We start from the raw sequence: 20,271 nt of genomic DNA on the forward strand, positions 1-20,271 counted from the left end.
AGAGTCACACTTGRACAAGCAGCTCCTCAGTGAGTAGACGTTCTAAAAAATGAACTTCATACTTGAAAGAATTTTATTTTCCCCCCTCTACTGGAATAGAAGTCAGTGCTGTAAAACTCTGCTTATTCAAAATCATCCTCAGTTTGGCGTTTCTTCCAATCCTATGGAAAAATGACATGGCACTTAGCTAGCCAAGCATCATTTGGCAAACTAAAAAATGAAGCACTAATTTGATTTTTTTTTCCTAATAGTGAAAAAAAAATCACACAGAATTACTCTGAAAAAAAAAAAGTAGACATGCCTGTGTTTTAAACTGGTTTATAAAATACCCTTCTTTGCTTTCCCTCCTTCATAACAGGTTAACATCAAAAGAATTGAGACTCCTAATTAGAAGCAAGCAAGCTTGTTGCATCAATTTTAAGAATATGCCAGGACCAACCTACAGCAAACACTGAGTTTCTATGAAACCAGCAGAAGCTTTCCCAGCTTCTTTCCTTTCTGTAAAGGAGTCTTTAACTCTACCTACCACAATTCCACTGAACACTAAAAGACAGAAGGAAAGTACACCCAAACCATTTTATACTACCGTCTCTAATAGCAACTATTTAACATTACTGTGCAATTTCCTTTTTCCATTTTTGAAGGAAAGGGTCACAACACATGGACAGATCTGGCCAAGGTCAGAGGTCATCCGTGATGTGACAAATAATAAGACCTCAACACAAGAGTGATAGCAGATATAAGCAGAGCGACCGTTTGAACAGTGCTTCACAGAATTTAAAGTATTCCAACCTGGTGGGCAGACTCGTGCAACAAGAGCTTTCATTGAACAACAGAAGAGTTTAAGCAGCATGTTGCAAGGCGCTCTCTTCTTTTCTACAAGAAGTCATCTTGTCTTTCCTGACTATTTAGTTTCACCAGTTTAGAACTTAAACTCAGTAAATAAAAAAAAGCGGTATATAAAAACACATACAAAGCTTATTAGCCTTCAATATTGCATTTAAAATATAAGTGTTATAAACTTATTTGCGCTCATTTAAGAATTATCCAAAAGCTTAGCCATACTTGACTTCTTTTACAAAGAACTGCACACATTTGAGTGTGTTTTATTCTTCATTCTACTTATATTTGGAGAAAATGTAGTCTTTAATACTTCTTTTAAACATATTCAGTAAACTTTTCTACTCAAATAGTACTTTGGTAATTCTATGAATTCTGTGATTTTTGTCTTGGGCTTTTGTACAAGTATTTGCCAACTTCAAAACTGCCCACTAAGGTAGCACAGCATGAGGATGAAAACTTGTGTAAACATACATGTAATCATTCCCTCAAGGTATAAAATATATTCAGAAAGTCATTGTGTGTTTTACAAAATGCACTGTGACCACTTCTTATTCTAGGCTATTTTAACTCATGTTTTCTATAAAAAGATAGCTCTCTTTTCCCTAGGTTTTTCATTCAAATAAACTCTCACTTTCTCTCATTTGTAATTTTGCTGTTAATACAACCTCTGTCTCTTTTCCATTTCCTAGTATAATGGAAGGGAAATATTACTAGTTCCCTGTTCCTTTTCTTTTTCATGTGAACATGTACATACACACTACTCACTGCTCCGCTCACTTCAGCGAATCAAGGCTAGATTTTCCTTATTTCAGCCAAAATGTACCTTGACTAGCAGAAGTCATCTAAAAATTCAAGTACAACTCCTCCTCTTGACACAATTTTTCAGGGCACTTTACCTCTGCATGAGCAATGGATCAATGTCAGCATGAACTGTTGCAGCTCAGCCTTCACTTGCTCTCATACTGTTGGTGTCTGCCACTAACTTGCTTTCCTTTCCTCTGCTCCCCCAAACAGTTCCTGCGCTGTTTCTCCCTGAGCTTTTCAGAATTCAAACAGGAACAGCAGAATTTGAAACAAAGTAAAATGTAGCGGACAAGATAAATAAGAAATCAGCTGCATCAAATATGAAAGATTACAGTGTGAAAAGCAGAAGGGTGAAGAGATTGAGGGTCCTTTATCTCTACCATTACTCCCCATCATGGATACATCTATACTTGCAATCCCTTAGAGTCCTGGGAGAGGGGAAGGGAATTGCATTTCAGCTAGCACTAATACAGTTCTGAGAATTGTGAAAACCAGAACATGGTATAGAGAAGATGGTATTTCCTATGTTTGCTATATCAAACTGCAATCCTTCAGTAACACAAGGGAATTCACTCAGTTATCAGATTTTAAGAAAACATGTAAAACTGTATTTGTGTTATGATCTTATGAGTACGTCATACCAATTACCAGAACTCGATGAAAGTAATGCACTGCTTTTATACACGATGCTTTAAAGTACTAAGAGTTCATTTAAATTAATTTAACTTACATTAAACAATTTCAAACCTAAAATTAGGTAAACAAAACTATTAATAAGCTGGCAAAACAGCCAAAAGCTGATACCTCTAGACTCAATCTGCATTAAATATAAAGGGAACCAATTAAAAAAAAAAAGAAAAAAGAAAGAGTCAAAGCAATGATGGTTCTCCCCCATTTTGAAAGGGCTTTATGTCACTGAAAACTCTTTCAACTGATATTAAAAGCAGTTCCACTATGCTCCAGAAAGAGCCACTTTAACCTTCCTGTATTTGGGAAAGAGAATCAAAGCTAGGAGGTAAGTCAGGATCTAAAATACTATGAGAATTCTCTATTTTGAGATACCTTACTCAGGATTTGAATATTGTTTGCATATAAAATGTATAATGTCAATATCTTTCATGGAAAAGATTGTTTTAAACCGCAGTTGAACAGATACTATTAGCAATTCGCCACCAAAATATTCAGTTTTTCAGTAACATGTAGAACACGTTCCCCATGAGGGAAACCTGTTGAAAAAAACCATTAGAAGCACAGAGTTAACCTTTGGTTATAAAAGGTCTATATGACAGCAAAATAAGATAAAAGCCTGACCTTCTGAAGTCCTCCATTCTCCTCCACCAAAGGAGGAAGAGCACTGGTGCTATTGGTAGATGGTGGTTCGACATTGTAGTCACGAAAGCAGCAGAATAAGGTGCTAAAGATACTTCGACTCCTCTGCTTCTTCAAGCTGATATTACATTGGGACACTAGGGAAAAAACAAACAAACAAATAAATAAACAAACAAACAGCAGAGAAATCAACTCCTGTAATACAAGCCCAGACATACAATGACTGATTTTAACATGCATGGTTATTGCCTCATAAGTCCTTCTTGAATCTTAAGATAATTTCCCAGTATTACTATTTTCAATCATCCTGAGACCTCTCCCTCTATTTCAGCACATTCTTTGCTCAAACTTTCATGAAGATGCTAATATATTACTAACCAACCTGGATCTCTGGATAAGAAAAGCTCTTGCCATACCGTTCTAAGGCACTATTTTGAGAGTTCTCCTAGAAATATCCAGAGTAGATACTATAAACTACATGAACTAACTTGCTGCTAAAATATATCTTGGACTGAAGGAGCAAACAGGACAGATCGAAAACAGCCGAGACTCTGCAGATGCCTGGGCATATTTTCTAGCAAAGTATGTCATTGTGTGTGGAACATTTAAGCTTCTGCTACGGTGAGAAAAAGATCTGAGCTGTTTCTGCGTTTTTTGGTTGCTCGCTGTTTGACAGGGTTGCTGGAGGACAGAGAAAACACTACGCAGGCAGTACTGCGAGCTGCAACATTTGTTCAAGGATCAAGCTTTAACAGGAGGCTGCGAAATGAAGAGGAAGGCTACTGCTCTCATCTAACTTGCTTATTGGTCTAGCAGTATAAAACCAGGCAAAAATCACTTATAGCTCAATAGAAGTGCAGCATTTTTAAGGACTACAACAAATGCAGACAGAAGTAATAGTCTGCAGAAAAGAAGTATGCAAAAGACAAGTGATTCCCCTGAGTTTTGACCTCCCCACAGACTTTAACATATATTAAAATAAAAAAGGAGTTAGAAAAATATTAGGACAAACAACATTTTAGAATGTTTTAAATAACACTCTCCATTTGATCACCAAATATTTTAACAGGCTCTCGTTAGTTGGAAGCATCTGTTTGCTACTTTTGAGTACACCAGCCGATCGATTTAGTGCTCTCTCCCACTATCAGCGGGTAGCTGTACTGTTTTGATCGTATGCCTTTCACGGAGCCGTATTTCTTTGATGTTTATCTATATCACTGCAAGAACACTATCGTTACTAAACTTCTAACATCCCGCGGTAGCGCGACGAAAGATAACCACGTCAAACGTGCCCTACCACAGCGATTGCTGCGGACAGCATGCAAAACCAGACCGAACGCCGCACGCCGCCGAGCTCCCCAGCTCCCCCTCGTTGCACGGCCTTCGGTCGGTCACGACGATCTCGCCCTTTCCATTAAGCAAGGAAATACCCGAGACTGTAGAGATTAATTGCTTCAGTTTCAGAGTCTACAAATGACCAGCAGAAAATGTAAAAAGGCTGATTAAATTGAGGAAAAAAAGATGCTATGACAGTCGTGCCACCAAGCAGACTGGCAATGACCTATACACTAGAGCATTTAAAAATAAATAAATAAATAAATAAATAAATAAATTCTAGATTAGAAGAAACTCAGAAAAACAGAACGGCCCCAAAGTTAGAGGTAAGGGAAGCTCTTAACAAGCGCCACTACAAAGGCGCATCGGTAAAAGCGATACATTAACTCCCTGCCTTTCCTCCTCGCCCAGATTATTAGAGAGCTGCCACATATGCTTATTTTCCTCTTGATATTACAAAGATATTAAGTGCCAGGAAAGCAACTGGTAAGCTACCTAAATTTGAAAAGAAAATTTCAGTGGGAGAATGGAGAAATATTTAGGAATGCCACCAGTGTCTGGAATCCGCGAGCGCGGAGGTAGACGTGTGTGTTTTGACAAAAAAGCACCGCRATACAGGTTTTGAATGAACTCGCAAGTACTCTGAAAACAGAAATAAATCTTCCGATTTTGGAGAGTCAGTGTATCAGCTAGATTTCAACATTTTCACCTCTCAAAACACTCRCCATGTGTCTAACAGTAATATTCTGTTCTCCATATAGCTTCTATTTCTGTATTTGCTAAAAAACGTTTCCCTTTACAGGGGTGGGGGAAGGCTCAAGTTCAGTTATTTATTGGTACTGAAAGGGAACGCTGCTGGTATCAAAAAATAAGTGGATTTATAAATTTTTGTCATTTTAAAATGAGATAGTGCTCGGGTAACAGAATTAAGTTAGAACCGTCCATAGATACTGTGTGTGCGTGCATGCATTTTAAAAGGAAATGTTGCATCACATTTAAAACATTGTAAACCAAAACCATTTTTCAACTGAAACTATTTTTCAGCTAAACTGAACACTATATTTTCATACTAAAGTTGATCAGAGGGGAAAAAAAAAAAAAAGCAAAATGCTAACCATTGGCGATGTATACAGGTTACAATACAGGTGTTACAGTGAAAGGCTCATTTCTCAAAATACCACATTCTGTTTGTGTCAAATTTGCAGAAATACACGTTTACACCTTCCCAAAGGACATCTATGGACCTGTGAATGACTTTTTCAAAACAGCACTCAAGAAAATTTGCATCACGAGCATGACAAACAACTTTGCTGCAATACCGCAAAGGCGATGAGAACCCCTTTCCGACTTAAACACTGCGAAACACTGAAATTAGACTGGGAACTGCAATCCATGCATCCTGTTATCCACAGCTTCCTTTATCATTTATATTTTGTTTACCCCTCTCTTCTCTATATCAAGACACTTAAATTTGTGGGCGAAATATTGATCTCAGTTTCACAGGAATAATTTGGATTTTCCACACTCGGGAGCTCTTTCCAGCCGCTCACTATTACTTAGTTTTATTATCTGCTTCTCTGATCTGCCAGTTCAACCTTTACTTAAAAATGCAACAGCAAATAATTTGAATGCTTAAAATAGACATGCTCTTACACAGCATTCTTCATACACTTTTTTTTCCCTGGACTTCATAAGGTAAAGGAATGCAACATGAAGCAACATTCTGAAAACAATTTTTATGCATAAAGTAGTCCTTCTGAAGCCAAAACTGCATGTTGTAATGAAGCCCGGCTTATACTGCAGGGCTGGGACTGAAGCAGGCCTTCAGCTGAGGATCCGCTTCTACGAAGTGCGATAAAGTCAGCGTTAAGCAAAAGAAACTAATTACCAAATGTCTGCACAAGAATGTCGCCGAATGCTTCTGAGCTTAGTCTTGAGGAGTTTACTGAACACAAACAGGATGCAAGGCAAAAACTTCACTAAGCCACATCATGTTAGTCCCCAAACCTTGCATGCTAGAGATCAGTCGAGGCATGGTCTGGATGCAAATTGTGCAATATTAAGAAATTACAGGATGGAGTTCCAGGCTTGCAAGAGAAGTTCTGCCCAGTATTAACTAGGGCATTTAAATTAGAAGACTGAAGCTCCGACTGAAAGCAGCGGCTATGGTTATGGCTTTATAAACACATCATGCGGCCAAGAGACTCTCGAGTTCCTCATGTCTAGGATGCTTTAGGTCTGTTAACATCTTGCTGCTCTCAGAGCTTCTATTTGGAACAAGTTTTTCAATGTAATATGAATTCCAGTAACATCTTTAAATTAGTACTAATGGTCTTGGCTGAACAAATCAACAGGAACAATATAACCATTTAAGAACTAATATTTTTCTTTTCTATGTAGTGGACAGGAAGATGCAATAATCAGAGTGAATATTAATATAATGAATGAATATGAATAACGAATAATATAATAAATGAATAATATTCTGAATAAACATTCAAAAATCTGAAGACAAAAGCTACTGCTTTGTCTAAACCATTTAAGAACACTTTTCTTGATCAAATTATACATTTTAACATTTTGCTAGSTTTTGTTTTTTGTTTTTTTGCTTTAAGATTGAACATCTGAAAACACAAGATTCACTGAAGTACAGACAGAATCCTAAGAGACATGCTTACTAACATGACACACCCCCAAAAAATCTGCTTATTCAAAATACATGCTTTAAACTAAATATCGCCATTTCTGTGCGTTAAAAAAAAAAAAAAAAAAACCTATGAGGTGACAAAATGAGACTAGCTCAAAATTAAGAACCATTAAAAAAAGGGGCCCCCTTCTTCCAGACTTCCCGGAGACTCACTTCATAATCATTAGCTTTTTCCATTGAAAAAATGAAATGGACTCTAAATGTAAGCTAAAATTTCATGAAAAATCTTCCTTGTAGGAGGTAACAAAACAACCCACTATCACAAAACCCACAAAAGTTAATAATGCCTGAGGAGCTTATGGCAATTTTAGAAAGTGAAATATTTTAGAAAAAATTTTTCTTAATGTTGTTTGGAACTATGTTTTTTCATCTTGGCAATTCTGCAATTCATAATACAATGGTGTTTCAAATAGGTGTTTACACTAATTTAGATATTATTTTAATGATACCTATTTTTATAAAATGCTGTAGAGGCTCTACTGTGACTTAATAATTTTTAGTTTCTTATGCGATATGGAAAAGAGGTGCTCAAATGGCTTTACGTGACATACAGTAAAACATACACAGATATWACATATGTAGAAGAGATCTGTACCATATTTTATTTCAAGAAACCATAACAGTGTCATGCATCACATACAATCATTTTTGCTTTCTTAGTTATACTGGATGAAATGCAAGTATTGTGCTATTTGCTTGATTAGCATTTTTTTGAAGAGTGACAGTACACATGGGTAACTGCTATAACTCTGAAGATGCGAAGAAGCATTAACATTCAATCAGTACCATATATTTAGATACTCTGGATGTCAGCTAATTTTAAAGAGAAAAGATTAACTGCAGAGGCCAAAAACTGGCATTTTTTAAAAGCCGACAGGGAAGACCAATCAGTAAAGAAAAGGTTGTATGCTTAATTTCCTAAATTGCAAGTTTAAGCAGTAACCAGCATACGGAATTTAAAGAATATGTTTTTCCCCATCTTTTGGGAGTTATAACCTTGATTTCTGGAAGTGATTTCCTATGGCATGCATTGAAATGCTATACTCATTACCACTATCACCACTAAACACTGAAGGTAATTTTAAGCAACCTTTCACAACCTTAAATATTGCACAGTCACACCAAAGAAAAGCCCAAGCAAAATAACTTCAAAATATGACAGCATGTTATCAGTGAAAGCAGAGAAGATAGTAATCAAAAGATATCTACAGAAGACTGGAAGAACAAAACCACGCAAGACTAGAGCAATGCTTCCCCAGAACACAAGCCCAGGTGCTAAATAGCTGCAGTTTAAGGACTTCCTTAGCTAAAGGCAGCAACTTTGTACGTAACAGTCCTCAGGTTCGTTTCGTGATTTTGCCCCATCACGTGCATCAGCTCTCAGTGCTGAAAGCGTCCTGCGGCAAGAAGTTCCACAGCTCAGCCAACAACTTAGTTATCAAATAACTCTGATCCACTTTGTTACTTAACCTGGTACCTTCTCTAATCCATCTTTTTGGACAGAAGGAGAGGGACTAGGACTGCACACAATAGCCAGAACGAAAGGAGAAAGCACCATGAACTTATATACTAACCCAATGCTTTGTTCTCTTACTTTTCTCATAATTCCTACCATTTTATTTGCATTTTTGCTATAACTGAGCATTGAACTGATGTGATTTTCAGAGAAGATCATATTATAACACTAAGATGTCATTATTAATAGCTATTTCAGAGACATTACTGCAAATAAGCTAGGGATTCTTGTCTCTTCCTCTGTAGAAAAATTCACATGTATCTACACACGTGATTTCATCTGCTATTTTAGAGGCCAGTCATTCAAAATCACAAAGTCCTCCAACAACTCTTCACAGCATCTAGTTATAATTCCATATATACACACACATATTTACACATATACATGTATGTGCAGGCATGCATACACACACACACACTTCCCTCAAACTTTAAGTCATTTCCTTATTCCCTTTCCAAATAGTTTAAGCAGAACAGCAGACGGCACAGATCCCTGTGTAACTTCACTGGTGACAATCTACTGAGAAAAAGAAAAAAGAATAACCACATATTACCTCTTTTTATACTCTTTTTATTAAAAAAGAAAGGGGGGGGGGTTCTTTATCCACAAGAACCTTGTCCCCCACTGATCTCACGGCAGCCTAGAAGAGTCTTCAGGGAGGCACTTTGTCAAGGTGCCTGAATTTCTAAAAGATTAACCAGATCTCTCAATAATTCAAATTCAGTCAACCAAGTAAATTGTCAAGCATGCAATCCTCCTTTCTTGGGGAAAATTAAGATCTATTGCCATTCTCCTGAGGTGCCAGGAAAACAGAACTACACATGGTCTATGCTTTGCAGAGTGGGTTGGAAGTGGAAGCACAGCTCTTTTTGCCAGAAGAGAAGTCACTCTGGTGCAGATCTTCTGTGGCTTGAAAACATGTTTCGTCTAGAACTTCTAGATGTTCCACTGCACTGTTTTTGATGAAGTCTCACTGCTACTAACCTGTGTGCTACACCCTGCTGTGGTAAAGTTAATAGCACTGGAAATTTCTTGAACCGCCTGCACGTTTCTGGAAGTCACAGATGGTCCACAGAATTGTGCTTATCAAGGTCTTCTGGCAAGTTCTGATGCATCCACAGCACTGCTGAACATGGGAAGGGCATTCGAGGAAAGATAAAGGCAATTTTTTTTAAGAAGTTACTGCGATTATGCAAGTTTAATCAGAAGATATATATCCATACCGGGTGGTTATACAAAGTGAAGGGGAAGAAAAACCCACAACAGGCAAACTTCCAAATACAAATTACTATACCAGCCTGCCTATAGAGGCTAGCGACAGCATCTTCCCAAACTTCCTGTGACTCAAACTATCCTTTAAATGCAGAAAGCTTACACTTTTCTTCTCATAACAACATAGTTACAAGAGCAAGGTACACGGTAAATAAAAAAAAAAAACCTTTTCCATCATGCACTATATCCTACAAAGTTTAGTCCTGGGCTTCTCTGATCAAGTTTTACTGTCACGGTGTGAAACACCACCAATTCATGCTTTGACAGTTGAAGTCAGAATATAATTAAATATAAAAATAGATTGTTGTGCAGCAGTCGCACACGAAACCCCTCACTGCTACAGGAAGCCACTATGGGCAGGCTGGAGAACGACTAATCGAGTCCATCCCTCTGCAGCATGAGTGATTTAATTACTGCTGCATTTTTCCTAATGAAATGAATCCAACAGCCAGTCCTCCTGAATAATATACTCTGGTAACAAAGAGACTTTTGGTGTGTTTAGAGATGATCTTGCTAAATGCAATAAAATTAACATCTACGCATCATGAGCTTTCCATACAAAATGCAAAGATTTAAATAAGAAAAAAAAGGGTATTAAACCTTCAAAATGAAATTGTTTATAAATTGAGAAATTATACATCTCTAATAATATCCAACTCTGCTAAAGAGGATTTACCTGACCTTACAAGAAAAAACAAATTTTACATCCTCCARGACTCAAGCTAGAAGCAGTTACCTTGGCAGAAAACTGTCTACTTCACATACTTGTACAAATTCTGGTTTTGTGAGGTATTGACCAGGACAGAAATTATTTTATAATACTTGATGCCAAATCTGCACAGGATGCCCAGGTTACTTTGGTTTTAAATGCCACTTACAGTTTACAGTTGAAAGATTTAATTTTCCATGTAAGCCTTGCAGAAAATATAGCAGTAACAGCCAACAGTTTCACATACCTGAAACAACCGCCCACAACTGTTTAACCTTCAAACAGGTAAAACCCAAGCAAATTGTTCTGTTTACTTCCAGTATGACATACTCGAGAATAATTTTCATTTCAGCTAAAGCTAGCAACCTCTTTCCCCCTCAAATGTAATTAAATAAACTTAAGGTTTGGGTTTTTCAGTTGAAGATATTTCTTTGAAGGGAAGTATCACAGACCAGTAGAAGAAAAAAATCTTTCCCAAACATTTAACTCTCTAAGAAGGGGGTGGGCGGGAGATCCACACATACCTTATAATTGGTGGATCTGTCTTGGTCATTTAACTCCTTTCTCTGCTCTGGATGGAGCTAAACCTATGGCTAGGGGCAAGAAAGGACAGCTTAAATACCTAACACAGGTGAGGAGATGGTGGAAGAATAACCAAATCACTTATTTTTATTTTTAAGATAATCTCTTCTCTATCCCATGATAATCTAAGATGGGTCACTGACTTTTTTTTTCTCCCCTAGATCTGAGTGTGATACGCTTTATGAACCTTTAGGAATTTTAAAAAGAAATAAGCACTACTGTTTTTATTAACCTATTCCATACAATTCTGGAAAACAGGCTTAGAAAATGCACCTGTACACTGAGCTGGAACGGTTACACAAGAACTGCTTATCTCACGCAGAGAAGAAGGAGCTGTTATCTAGTTGATATGCCAGTCAATACACAAAAGTTTGCTTCCCAGCCATACAGAATTCTTGTAAATACAAACTTTCATGCAGTACCTAGGACAAAAGGAGAAAACTCATCAGGACAAATGCTAATTCGAGACAGCTAAAGCCATATGAAGAAAAGAGTCTTCCATCTAACCAAACAATGCTTTGGAAGCATTTTCATTGTGGCAGCTTAAAGCAAAAAAAAMCCATCTTTTGCCCTACATAAATTCCTAATTACATTCCTCGGATCTGGGTGGGTTAAATAACTGTAATCGTTGTTTGATGCTCATTTTCTAAGGCACAAAAGCAGGGACATTCTGAAGTCACTTTCTGAATACATGATTGAGAACTCTACACCATTTTCTCCATGCAACGCTCTGATACATCATGAGATATAGCTAACAAACACTAAAACCAGCAACTGGGTATACAAGCCTCTTAACTGACCAGGAGGGATGAGAAACTATGAAAAGGCTCAAAACTTCTGACAAACTCCAACATGAAACAGTAAAACAGTTTGATACGCTTCAGTCTGTATACCAAAGTTAGGATGGAAATACATGTGTGCATATATATATTTTTTTATATAACCTGAGTGTTAGCTTCTCAAATACGCCATCATTTAAAGATAAACACCCATGTTGCCTTGCAGTGTTGTAGCATTCAAAAAATTTATAGGCTCATTACTCAGAAACGCTATATTGAAAGGAATGCATCCGTCAAAGCCCAACTTGTTGTACTTGTAGGCTTTATGAGCACAGACACACGGCTTCAGGGGCATCAACGTTTGATAATGAGGCTGAAAGTTAAAAACAGCTTCAAAAGCCTAATTAACCTGTTGAACTACTATGCTCCCAATGAAGTACCTTCAAGTTCATTATTCAGGCTGAAATTAAGCAGCACGGAGTTTGGCTGGCTCCTTTACTACTCCAGGGCTTGGAGTTAACTTGTTAACTCCAGGTTAACAGGACTACACTCAGACCACCTCCAGGTTCAAAGAGCAGCACATGTAAAGACCTGTATCTCTAAAGAACCGAAACCTGGACCTTGTCACCCAGGAAGGAACCAACACCCAGCACCTACACATGCATATATATGTATTGCTTGCCACAGGACAGACAGGAATAGAAGATGGGTAAGTTGGACGACATCTCGTTCTAGCAGCGTTCCGGTACTCCACCAGGGAGATGTGCAAGGAAGCTGCTGTGCAAGGAAGCTGCTGTGCCTTTGCTTCCTATGTAAATAGCTCTATAATGCAGAAATAGGAGAGCTGGCTATGCCCAGTCTTTCCTCTGCAGCTACTCTTCTGAGCCACAGAAGAACCTGAACCACAGTTACTGATACCAATCGTTGTCATCAGCGCGTGGTGTCCTACCAGACCATATCAAGGAACGAGGGCCCATAACTATGTTCCCTGAACTTAAAGGCTAACCTGTGTAAGGCCACTTCCCTTTCACATGTGATTAAGTAGCTGCTGAACATACTGAAAAAGGCATTACAGGGATATATAAAAACTTTTCTCATGTTTCATAGGTACACACACCTATACACACACATTTCACAGCAGAACCTTTTTCTAGTATTGCCCTTTTTTCAGAAGGGCCACTGCCACTTCATACCACTCCAGAGGAGCCTCTGCTTATAAATTCTCAAAACATATATCTGATAAAAGAAAAAAAAGGGGGGGAAAAATGAAGTTGCTCTTCCATTTGTACAGTCAGCTGGAAGTCTGAAATAGTAACAGAGTTGCCACATGCACAGACTGAAAATAGTTTTCTTCTTATAAAAAAAAGGGTAAAAACCTATCATCTCACTTTCATACTAGTTGCAGCACTGGAGTTTCAGCTCCCTTGGCAGGAATGACAGAACACAAAGTGTCTTTTTTGATTTTGCTATCACAAAACAAAATGCTTCACTTTCGAGTAAGATTCACACAGCGCAAAGGTGATACTTCAAAACAGTTAAGGGCAACATAAAATAAGGAGGGTGGATAATGCAAAAATAACTAGTGACAAAAAATTACTACCATTTTTAACTGGAAGGAAAACGAAGCTATCCATGAACTACACAGGAAATATCATGAAGGCATATTATACTATAAAATAAACACAATTTTTTGCACTGCTATTATCGAGTCATCTCTCTGTAGAGATGGTGCTTCAGTAACAGTTTAACATTTTGTCTCAGTCACAGTAACCACAAAACAGTGTAGAAGCGGAATCCAGTTGATCTGACACATTTAACACAATAGCACACCAAGGATTCACTTTTAAAAATATATTTCCTATAAAAATCTAGGTATTTCAGAAGATGCTTCATTTCTTCATTTTTAGAAGGAGGATTAAGCTGCCCTTTTTGGAGTTTTTCTCGGTACAGAGGTTTGGAATGGCAGTTTAACAGGAAATACTGCGCAGTCTGTGCATGCATTACATTCCTTTCCCGCCCTGAGCGAGCGGCCAACAAACAAACCTTTCTTCTAGTAAAAGGAAAAAAAAAAAAAAAAAAAGAAAAAGGCAGGCAGACTGCACAAAGTTCAACAGCAGATGTGGCCTACGAATCCAAACGGCCCTTTCTGTCGATAAGAAGAATTCGACGCATTTGCGACGCTAGTGCAACACCGCAATTTTGTGAAGGTGGATGAGTAAAGACCTGGAATTTTAAAGGTGCAAAATCTGTAACTGTATGCTCCTTCAAGATGCTAAAAACCGAGCAGTAATGGCACATATGTCAGAGGATATATTTTTTTAAAAAGAAGGTTTTGTCATATATTAGTAGCAGCTTACAATTAAAGTGCAACAGTCAATCCAAACTGAAAAAATTCTATGGTTCAGAAAGATGTATTTGCAGAAAGAGGATTTTTTGTTTTTATCCCAAAATAATGTATGCAGTACTAAAGAACCAATAATCAACACTTAATTTTGTCTTTAACCATAAAGTAACAAGCAGAATAACTAACTGGAACATATGTTCATGTATCTAGACTCTTTCAAACTGCTCCCAGGTTGGCCTCTTAACTTCTGGAAGATATTTAATAATCATTTGTTAAATACTTGAGGAAAGGCAAAGGAGAAGCAAACAAATGGAAATATGAGCAGCACATGGGGTCAAAATGCCAGTATCTCAAAGTTTGTTAGTCACTGCCGATACCCTCTGGCATCAGACTAGGATTACAGTCAAAACGGCAATGAAACAAATGTAAACAAGCATGTGTTTATAGAACAAAAATATGTACAGTATCCGATTTGCTCTGCTTTGGATTATATTTAATGCAACATTGTGGAAAGGCAGTAAACAACAACTCACTCAACTCTGAAGTAACTTAAATACAGGAAGAATAGATACAAATAAACACCACGCAGACATCTGAAGTGATCACACAGCCAGACCCGTTAAAATCCCACCCCCCCGCAAAAAAATTACTTAACTCAAAGCTGTATAAAAAAAAACCCAAAGTCTTTAAAGCAACACTAACTAAAACAAAAGCAAGCGAAAAACAAGCTAAAGGAAAGCACTGCTCTAGAAAGTATTTTTTATTATAAATTGTGTGAATGTTATGAATAGACACTTGCATATGTAATAGATATTCACATCTCCCCTCTGTAACATAAGGCCCCCCACTACATTTTCCTTGATAAATTGTGTCGTGAAATCACTACAAAGTTACTAAAGAGCTGGAAAAGCCCTCTTTTTCATGCCCCACAATCACTGCGCAGTGCTTAATATCCAGCTAGCCACCTGCCGCACATTTTATTCAACCAACGAGTTTTTCAAGCCGAAGTGCGATCCTATCCTAAAACAGACTGTAGCAAGAAGATTGCTGAGCGCTGTACTAACGACCCACTTATGCCCTTATCAAATTTGTTCAGCCTAGTCAATGCATTTGATTTTTTTTTTTCTAACCATCAAAGCCAAAGCCTGAGGTTTGCCTCTGAAAGTTAAACTCAGGTTCTTTCCATTTCAGACCACGAGCAAGCTGACTCCATCATAGGTTACAGGTTTGGGTGCTTTTCCCCCTTTTTTTTTTTCTTTTTTTTTTTCTTCCCCTTGTTTTTTTTCCCCCCTTTGACTTGAAAAACATCAGACAAATGATAAAGTCACTGAACTCCAGAAAGGAAGAAATACTTCTAGCCTCTTTTCCCTCAAAAACCATACACCTCCATCCAAACTCTCACCAAAACCTTGCTCATCTGAGGAGAATCAGCTTAATTTACTTGCCCTAAATATAGCAGTAAGACATGTTCCCATAGAGACAGCTACTTTCCCAACTGTACTTTTTACAGCAACTTCAGTAAGTCATCAAATCTAAAGTATTAGTCTATTTTTGCTAGCCTTCCCATCTCTTCCCTAGGAACACCTCTTCTCCAAGGGATTAATCTAACAAAAAGTGCTGTTCAAGGGTCCTCCCTTGCACAGAAAAGTTTTGTTTCTCTATTTAGCCTTACAAATCCCTATCACTCCCTGGGGATATTTCAGCACAGGCTACATGTCTCCTTCCTTCCAGTGAAATTGCTCATTCAGAGTTTGCTCCCCAAAACAATGATACATTTCTAATAGAAATAGTCAAACTGGGACATCCTTCTTAAGCAGCTCCTTGAATGCCTGTTTCAAAATCACCATTTGTTTCTCTCAACTTATTGCTGTTTTATGGATATTGCACATAGTTCTCGGAAAACATTTGCTTTGCAAGAAAACATGTGCTTAAAGCATGTTACCAGAAGCATCTTTGTAAAGAACGAAGGCCACTGTAATCAGGCAATTTTTGGAAAATACTCCATCGTAATGGAGGAAGAAACACATTGTTATTTAATAAAGATACCTTTTTACCTTTTCTTTTTTGGGGGGTCTTTTTCTCTCTCTCTCTTTTTTTTTTTTTTTTTTTTTTTTTTTTTTGAAAGAGTTGTATAACTCCAAAGACTGAGTTAATCTGAGATGTAGTTACTTAGGCCAGTTACTGCTTTTCGATGTTTCCCTGCCCAAATTTGTTCATCTTATGAAATTCACATACAAAGGAAGAAAGAGGAACTGCACTCATTTGAAAGCAGGAACTTTCTCTAAATCACTATATCATTTGTGCCTTTGGTGTTAATATAATCTAATAGTAGTAACTGTTTTCAACAACTAAAAACATTCTCAGAAGTTCCAGCCGGCAGACAGCTAGCATCACTTTAGCAGGTAATAAGAGAATCTAGCACTTCTGGGAACAAAATTAAACCATTAGGTTTTGATTATAAACTTAAATTTAATTGTTGCGTATTTATTTGCTTTCTCAAGGAATAGTCTGCAAAACACTTCAGTGCATCTGTTCTGACAGAATCTGACTTAAACGGAATTGTTGAGAGAGTCATTTCTCCTCCAGCTTTTGCTTCAGCAGAGTGGGTTTTGCCAGGCCTTAGAGTATCTTTTATAAATTCATTTTCAAAATATTTGCATTACTTATGGACATGCAGTAGGAGTACATTTTATATAGAGAAAAAATCATCTTCAAAGCTTGTTTTTTTGCCTTTTTTCCCTCAAGCTGTTACATTTTGCTGACTCCAGTTAAGCTAGAAATCATTTTGATGCAAGTTTTTAGTAAGATGTACAGATATTCAGGAACAATATTAAGTCTAAAGGTAATTATAACTTTGACCACTGTAGATTTTCAATTCAATGCAAACACCATCTGCAGAACAGCAGCACTGTCAGGTACCTCTGATGAAAACTTGAAGTTGGAGTCTGTCTCTCTACAACAAAGCATCTATTGCTATAAATGCAGAGTTAAGCCATGAAGCCACAGAAGAGGTGGCAGACTCACTTCCATAGTCTGCTCAATGCACAGCATTGCATTGCAGAAGCACGAGACCTTTCTCCTTGGCTTTCAAACACCAGTTCCCTGGGGTGTATTTTAAAAGGCCAGTAGGATACATACTGTCATTTTTGAAAGACAGGCGTAATGTACCCATATTAAGTTTAAAACATCTAAATGTCTATCTGAATCCCAATCAACTACAGAGAACGACTGCAGAGGAAGGAACAGCCAAAACCAATAAGCATCTGATTTTTAAAGAATGATTAGGAGTCTGATGTAGAGATTTTTATTTCCTTACTGGCTGGTTGTATGTGTTGCACCAAAACACTAAACTGAACAAAATACCAAAACCACCTTTAAGAAAGTGTTCAGCTGACTCACCTCATTCAGTAAGTCCACAATTTGTACAAAAGATCTGTATGCAATACTTCACATTAAGAATTAAAGAGCCTGAAGTGGTAACTATCAACAGTCTGCAAGGTAATTCAGTCAATGACAGCAATCATTTTAACACAATGGAATGCAAATACTGCTTAATATTAACAGTATTTTCAACCGATCACAAGAAATAAGTTCCAAAATAAAAATTTCTAGCTCTTCTGACCATCTACTTTGGATTGAAGATTATAGTCATTTCAACATTCCTGAACCTTTAAAAACAAAACAAAAAAACACGTTCACACTTGGAAACGTTATATTCACAGAGCTAAGACTAGATCAAGACTAAAACAAAAGATGCAGGAAGCTACATGCTTTGTATGATAAAGTTACAGTTTTGACCAAAAAAAAAGTAGCAAAACTTGCTCAACTTCCAGCAATTCCTCTCTAGGACAAAGCCATGTTTCATTACTTCTCTAGAAAATCTGATAATCAAAAAAAAAAAAAAAMAAAAACAAAAAAAACCCATAAAGCTTAAAAGGAGGGAATTAAAAAAACAAAAACATTTTTATATCTTAAACAAGTATTTAGATGCCTCTATCAAGCTGACAGTTCAGCTGCAGGTTAGAACAGCTGCAGACATGTTTTAATTGCTTCTCCAAATACCCAGAACATCAAGTACTTCTGACCTATTTGAAATATCTTAATCTTTGAACTAAAAGGAATGCACACAATTTAATACCAACGCTTTAACTAATTCCAAAAAGCAGGAGGCTAGCCACTTGCTGTTTTACATATGTAAGTCATGAGAAAATATGAAAAACTGGCAGTCATATAATAACTACAGATGTTAAGTAACTGGTGTCATGAGTACCACAACTCTGGAGAAGTTAAAAATAACCTTTTTCCTTAATTCTACCAGGGGAAGAAGAAAAAAAAAAAAGAATGGTGCAATTTTTTGTTGTTTAATGGAGCAAAAATGACTAAATCTGTAAATAATTACATGGATGGGCACATTCTACCAAAAAAATCCTGTTATTTCCAAATAAAGGCCATACATTAATTTTATCAGAGTAAACTAAAAGGAGGTAAAAACAGCACCTGCTCCCATAAACAAAATTAAAACTGTTTCCTAGCTTACTTCTTCAGGATGCATCTTTGAGCTAATTGTAAGAGATAACAAAGGCATGATGCAACAGAAATTATTCTAATTTTAAAGCTATTATTCTCACAGAAATCTTTCTCAGGTCTCAATCTCTCTCAGCCTACGTTCTTGCCCAAATTATTTATGCAAAATATATCCAGATCAGCTGGTCTGTGTCAGATTGGGGGGGAGAAGCTGTTTTCTTGCATTGCTAATGCAGTGGCAATGGTTACTAGTTTATCCAGTAACTACTGCCACAGGACTACTATCCTCACCACTTAATTGCATCCTTTTCTTTCTTAGGATAAAAGACAGAGCTAGACCTTTATCATTCCCATTAAATGAATTTATTGCCCTGTTGTTCTTGGCATGGAAGAAACCCAGGTCTTGTATAACATTCATTCTTCATCTGCTGGAGAGGTGCTATCCCTCATCTTATGACCCACCACTTCTAACAGCAGAGGTCCCAGTCAAGCTCAGGGGAGAGAAGAAGCTGTTGACCTCATGCAGGAGCTCGAGAACAGATGACTTAACCAGGACACTTACCGACCTTGGCTCAGATGGAAAATCCCAGGCGTAGGGACCCATAAGAGTTAAATCATATCAAGTCTACATCTGACGTCTATGCTCAAGCACTTAGAAGGCCATCTTTAGCATTTGCCCCTTCTCCTCCCAGCTCCTCAAATAAAAACAAATTCTAACCTTACAGACCACCACTTACAGAACTGACATTCAGAATTATTACTATTCATTTCAGTTATTTCATGCTTTCTGCACTTTGCTAACTGCCTCAGTGTCTGCCAGTTTGCAGTTAGGATTCCTACACCAGCTTTTAAAGCAGGTGTTCACACAGCAAACCCCATGCAACGCGGGTCGTAAGTCAAACCGACTACGACRGAAGACAGGGATAGCAACAACAATTTCTAACCGACAACAGTGCGGTTGCAGCAGGGATACCCAGCTATACGCAGCAAAACTCTCATTGAGAAAGTGTTACATAAAATAGTCACACCTGCCACAGCTGTGCGTGCTGTTTATCCCAACAGCTTTGAAAACCCCTTCTGGCCTCGATGGATTTCCACTAATAACTATTATGTCCTGCATTATATTATGGCACATGCAATTTAAAAAGCTCTTCTGGCTACCGGCTGAATGCTATTGGTTTGGGCAGAGCCTCTCCCTACCCATTTAGCTCCCTTTGCCCAGTCCTAGCATTTTCAATGAACTGCTAAAATCGAAACAGACTTTGGCATTTGAATTAATCTCCTGAAGCTACACAAATTTCAAGCAGAAAGTGTTGCATGTGATTGTATGCCTGCTGCAAAACTAGATAAACATCTGGCATCTCTCCCTCTCCTGCATAACAACCCCCCCCCCAAAAAAAAGACAAATAATACTTCTGCATATCTGCTTCATTACTGCCTTTCTGTATGATTTTCTTTCCTTCTTGGAGGCAATCTCAGGAAAACATTACAAGCAAAAGGCATGACAAAACACAACTTTCCCAACCC

The 20,271-nt window shown here is 37.5% G+C and overlaps 1 protein-coding gene across 7 annotated transcripts in view; it reads right to left on the bottom strand.

Moving 5' to 3' along the window:
- CTDSPL (CTD small phosphatase like) overlaps positions 1-20,271 on the bottom strand; it is an 84,651-nt gene that overhangs the window by 31,674 nt on the left and 32,706 nt on the right. For all 7 annotated transcript variants that reach the window (XM_026072484.1, XM_026072448.1, XM_026072466.1 and 4 more), the window contains exon 2: positions 2,959-3,113. In XM_026072484.1, the coding sequence (XP_025928269.1) occupies positions 2,959-3,113 (155 nt within the window). The remainder of the gene's footprint in view (positions 1-2,958; positions 3,114-20,271) is intronic.

Source organism: Apteryx rowi, unplaced genomic scaffold, assembly GCF_003343035.1.
Source record: "Apteryx rowi isolate R43461 unplaced genomic scaffold, aptRow1 scaffold_109, whole genome shotgun sequence".
NCBI lineage: Eukaryota > Metazoa > Chordata > Aves > Apterygiformes > Apterygidae > Apteryx > Apteryx rowi.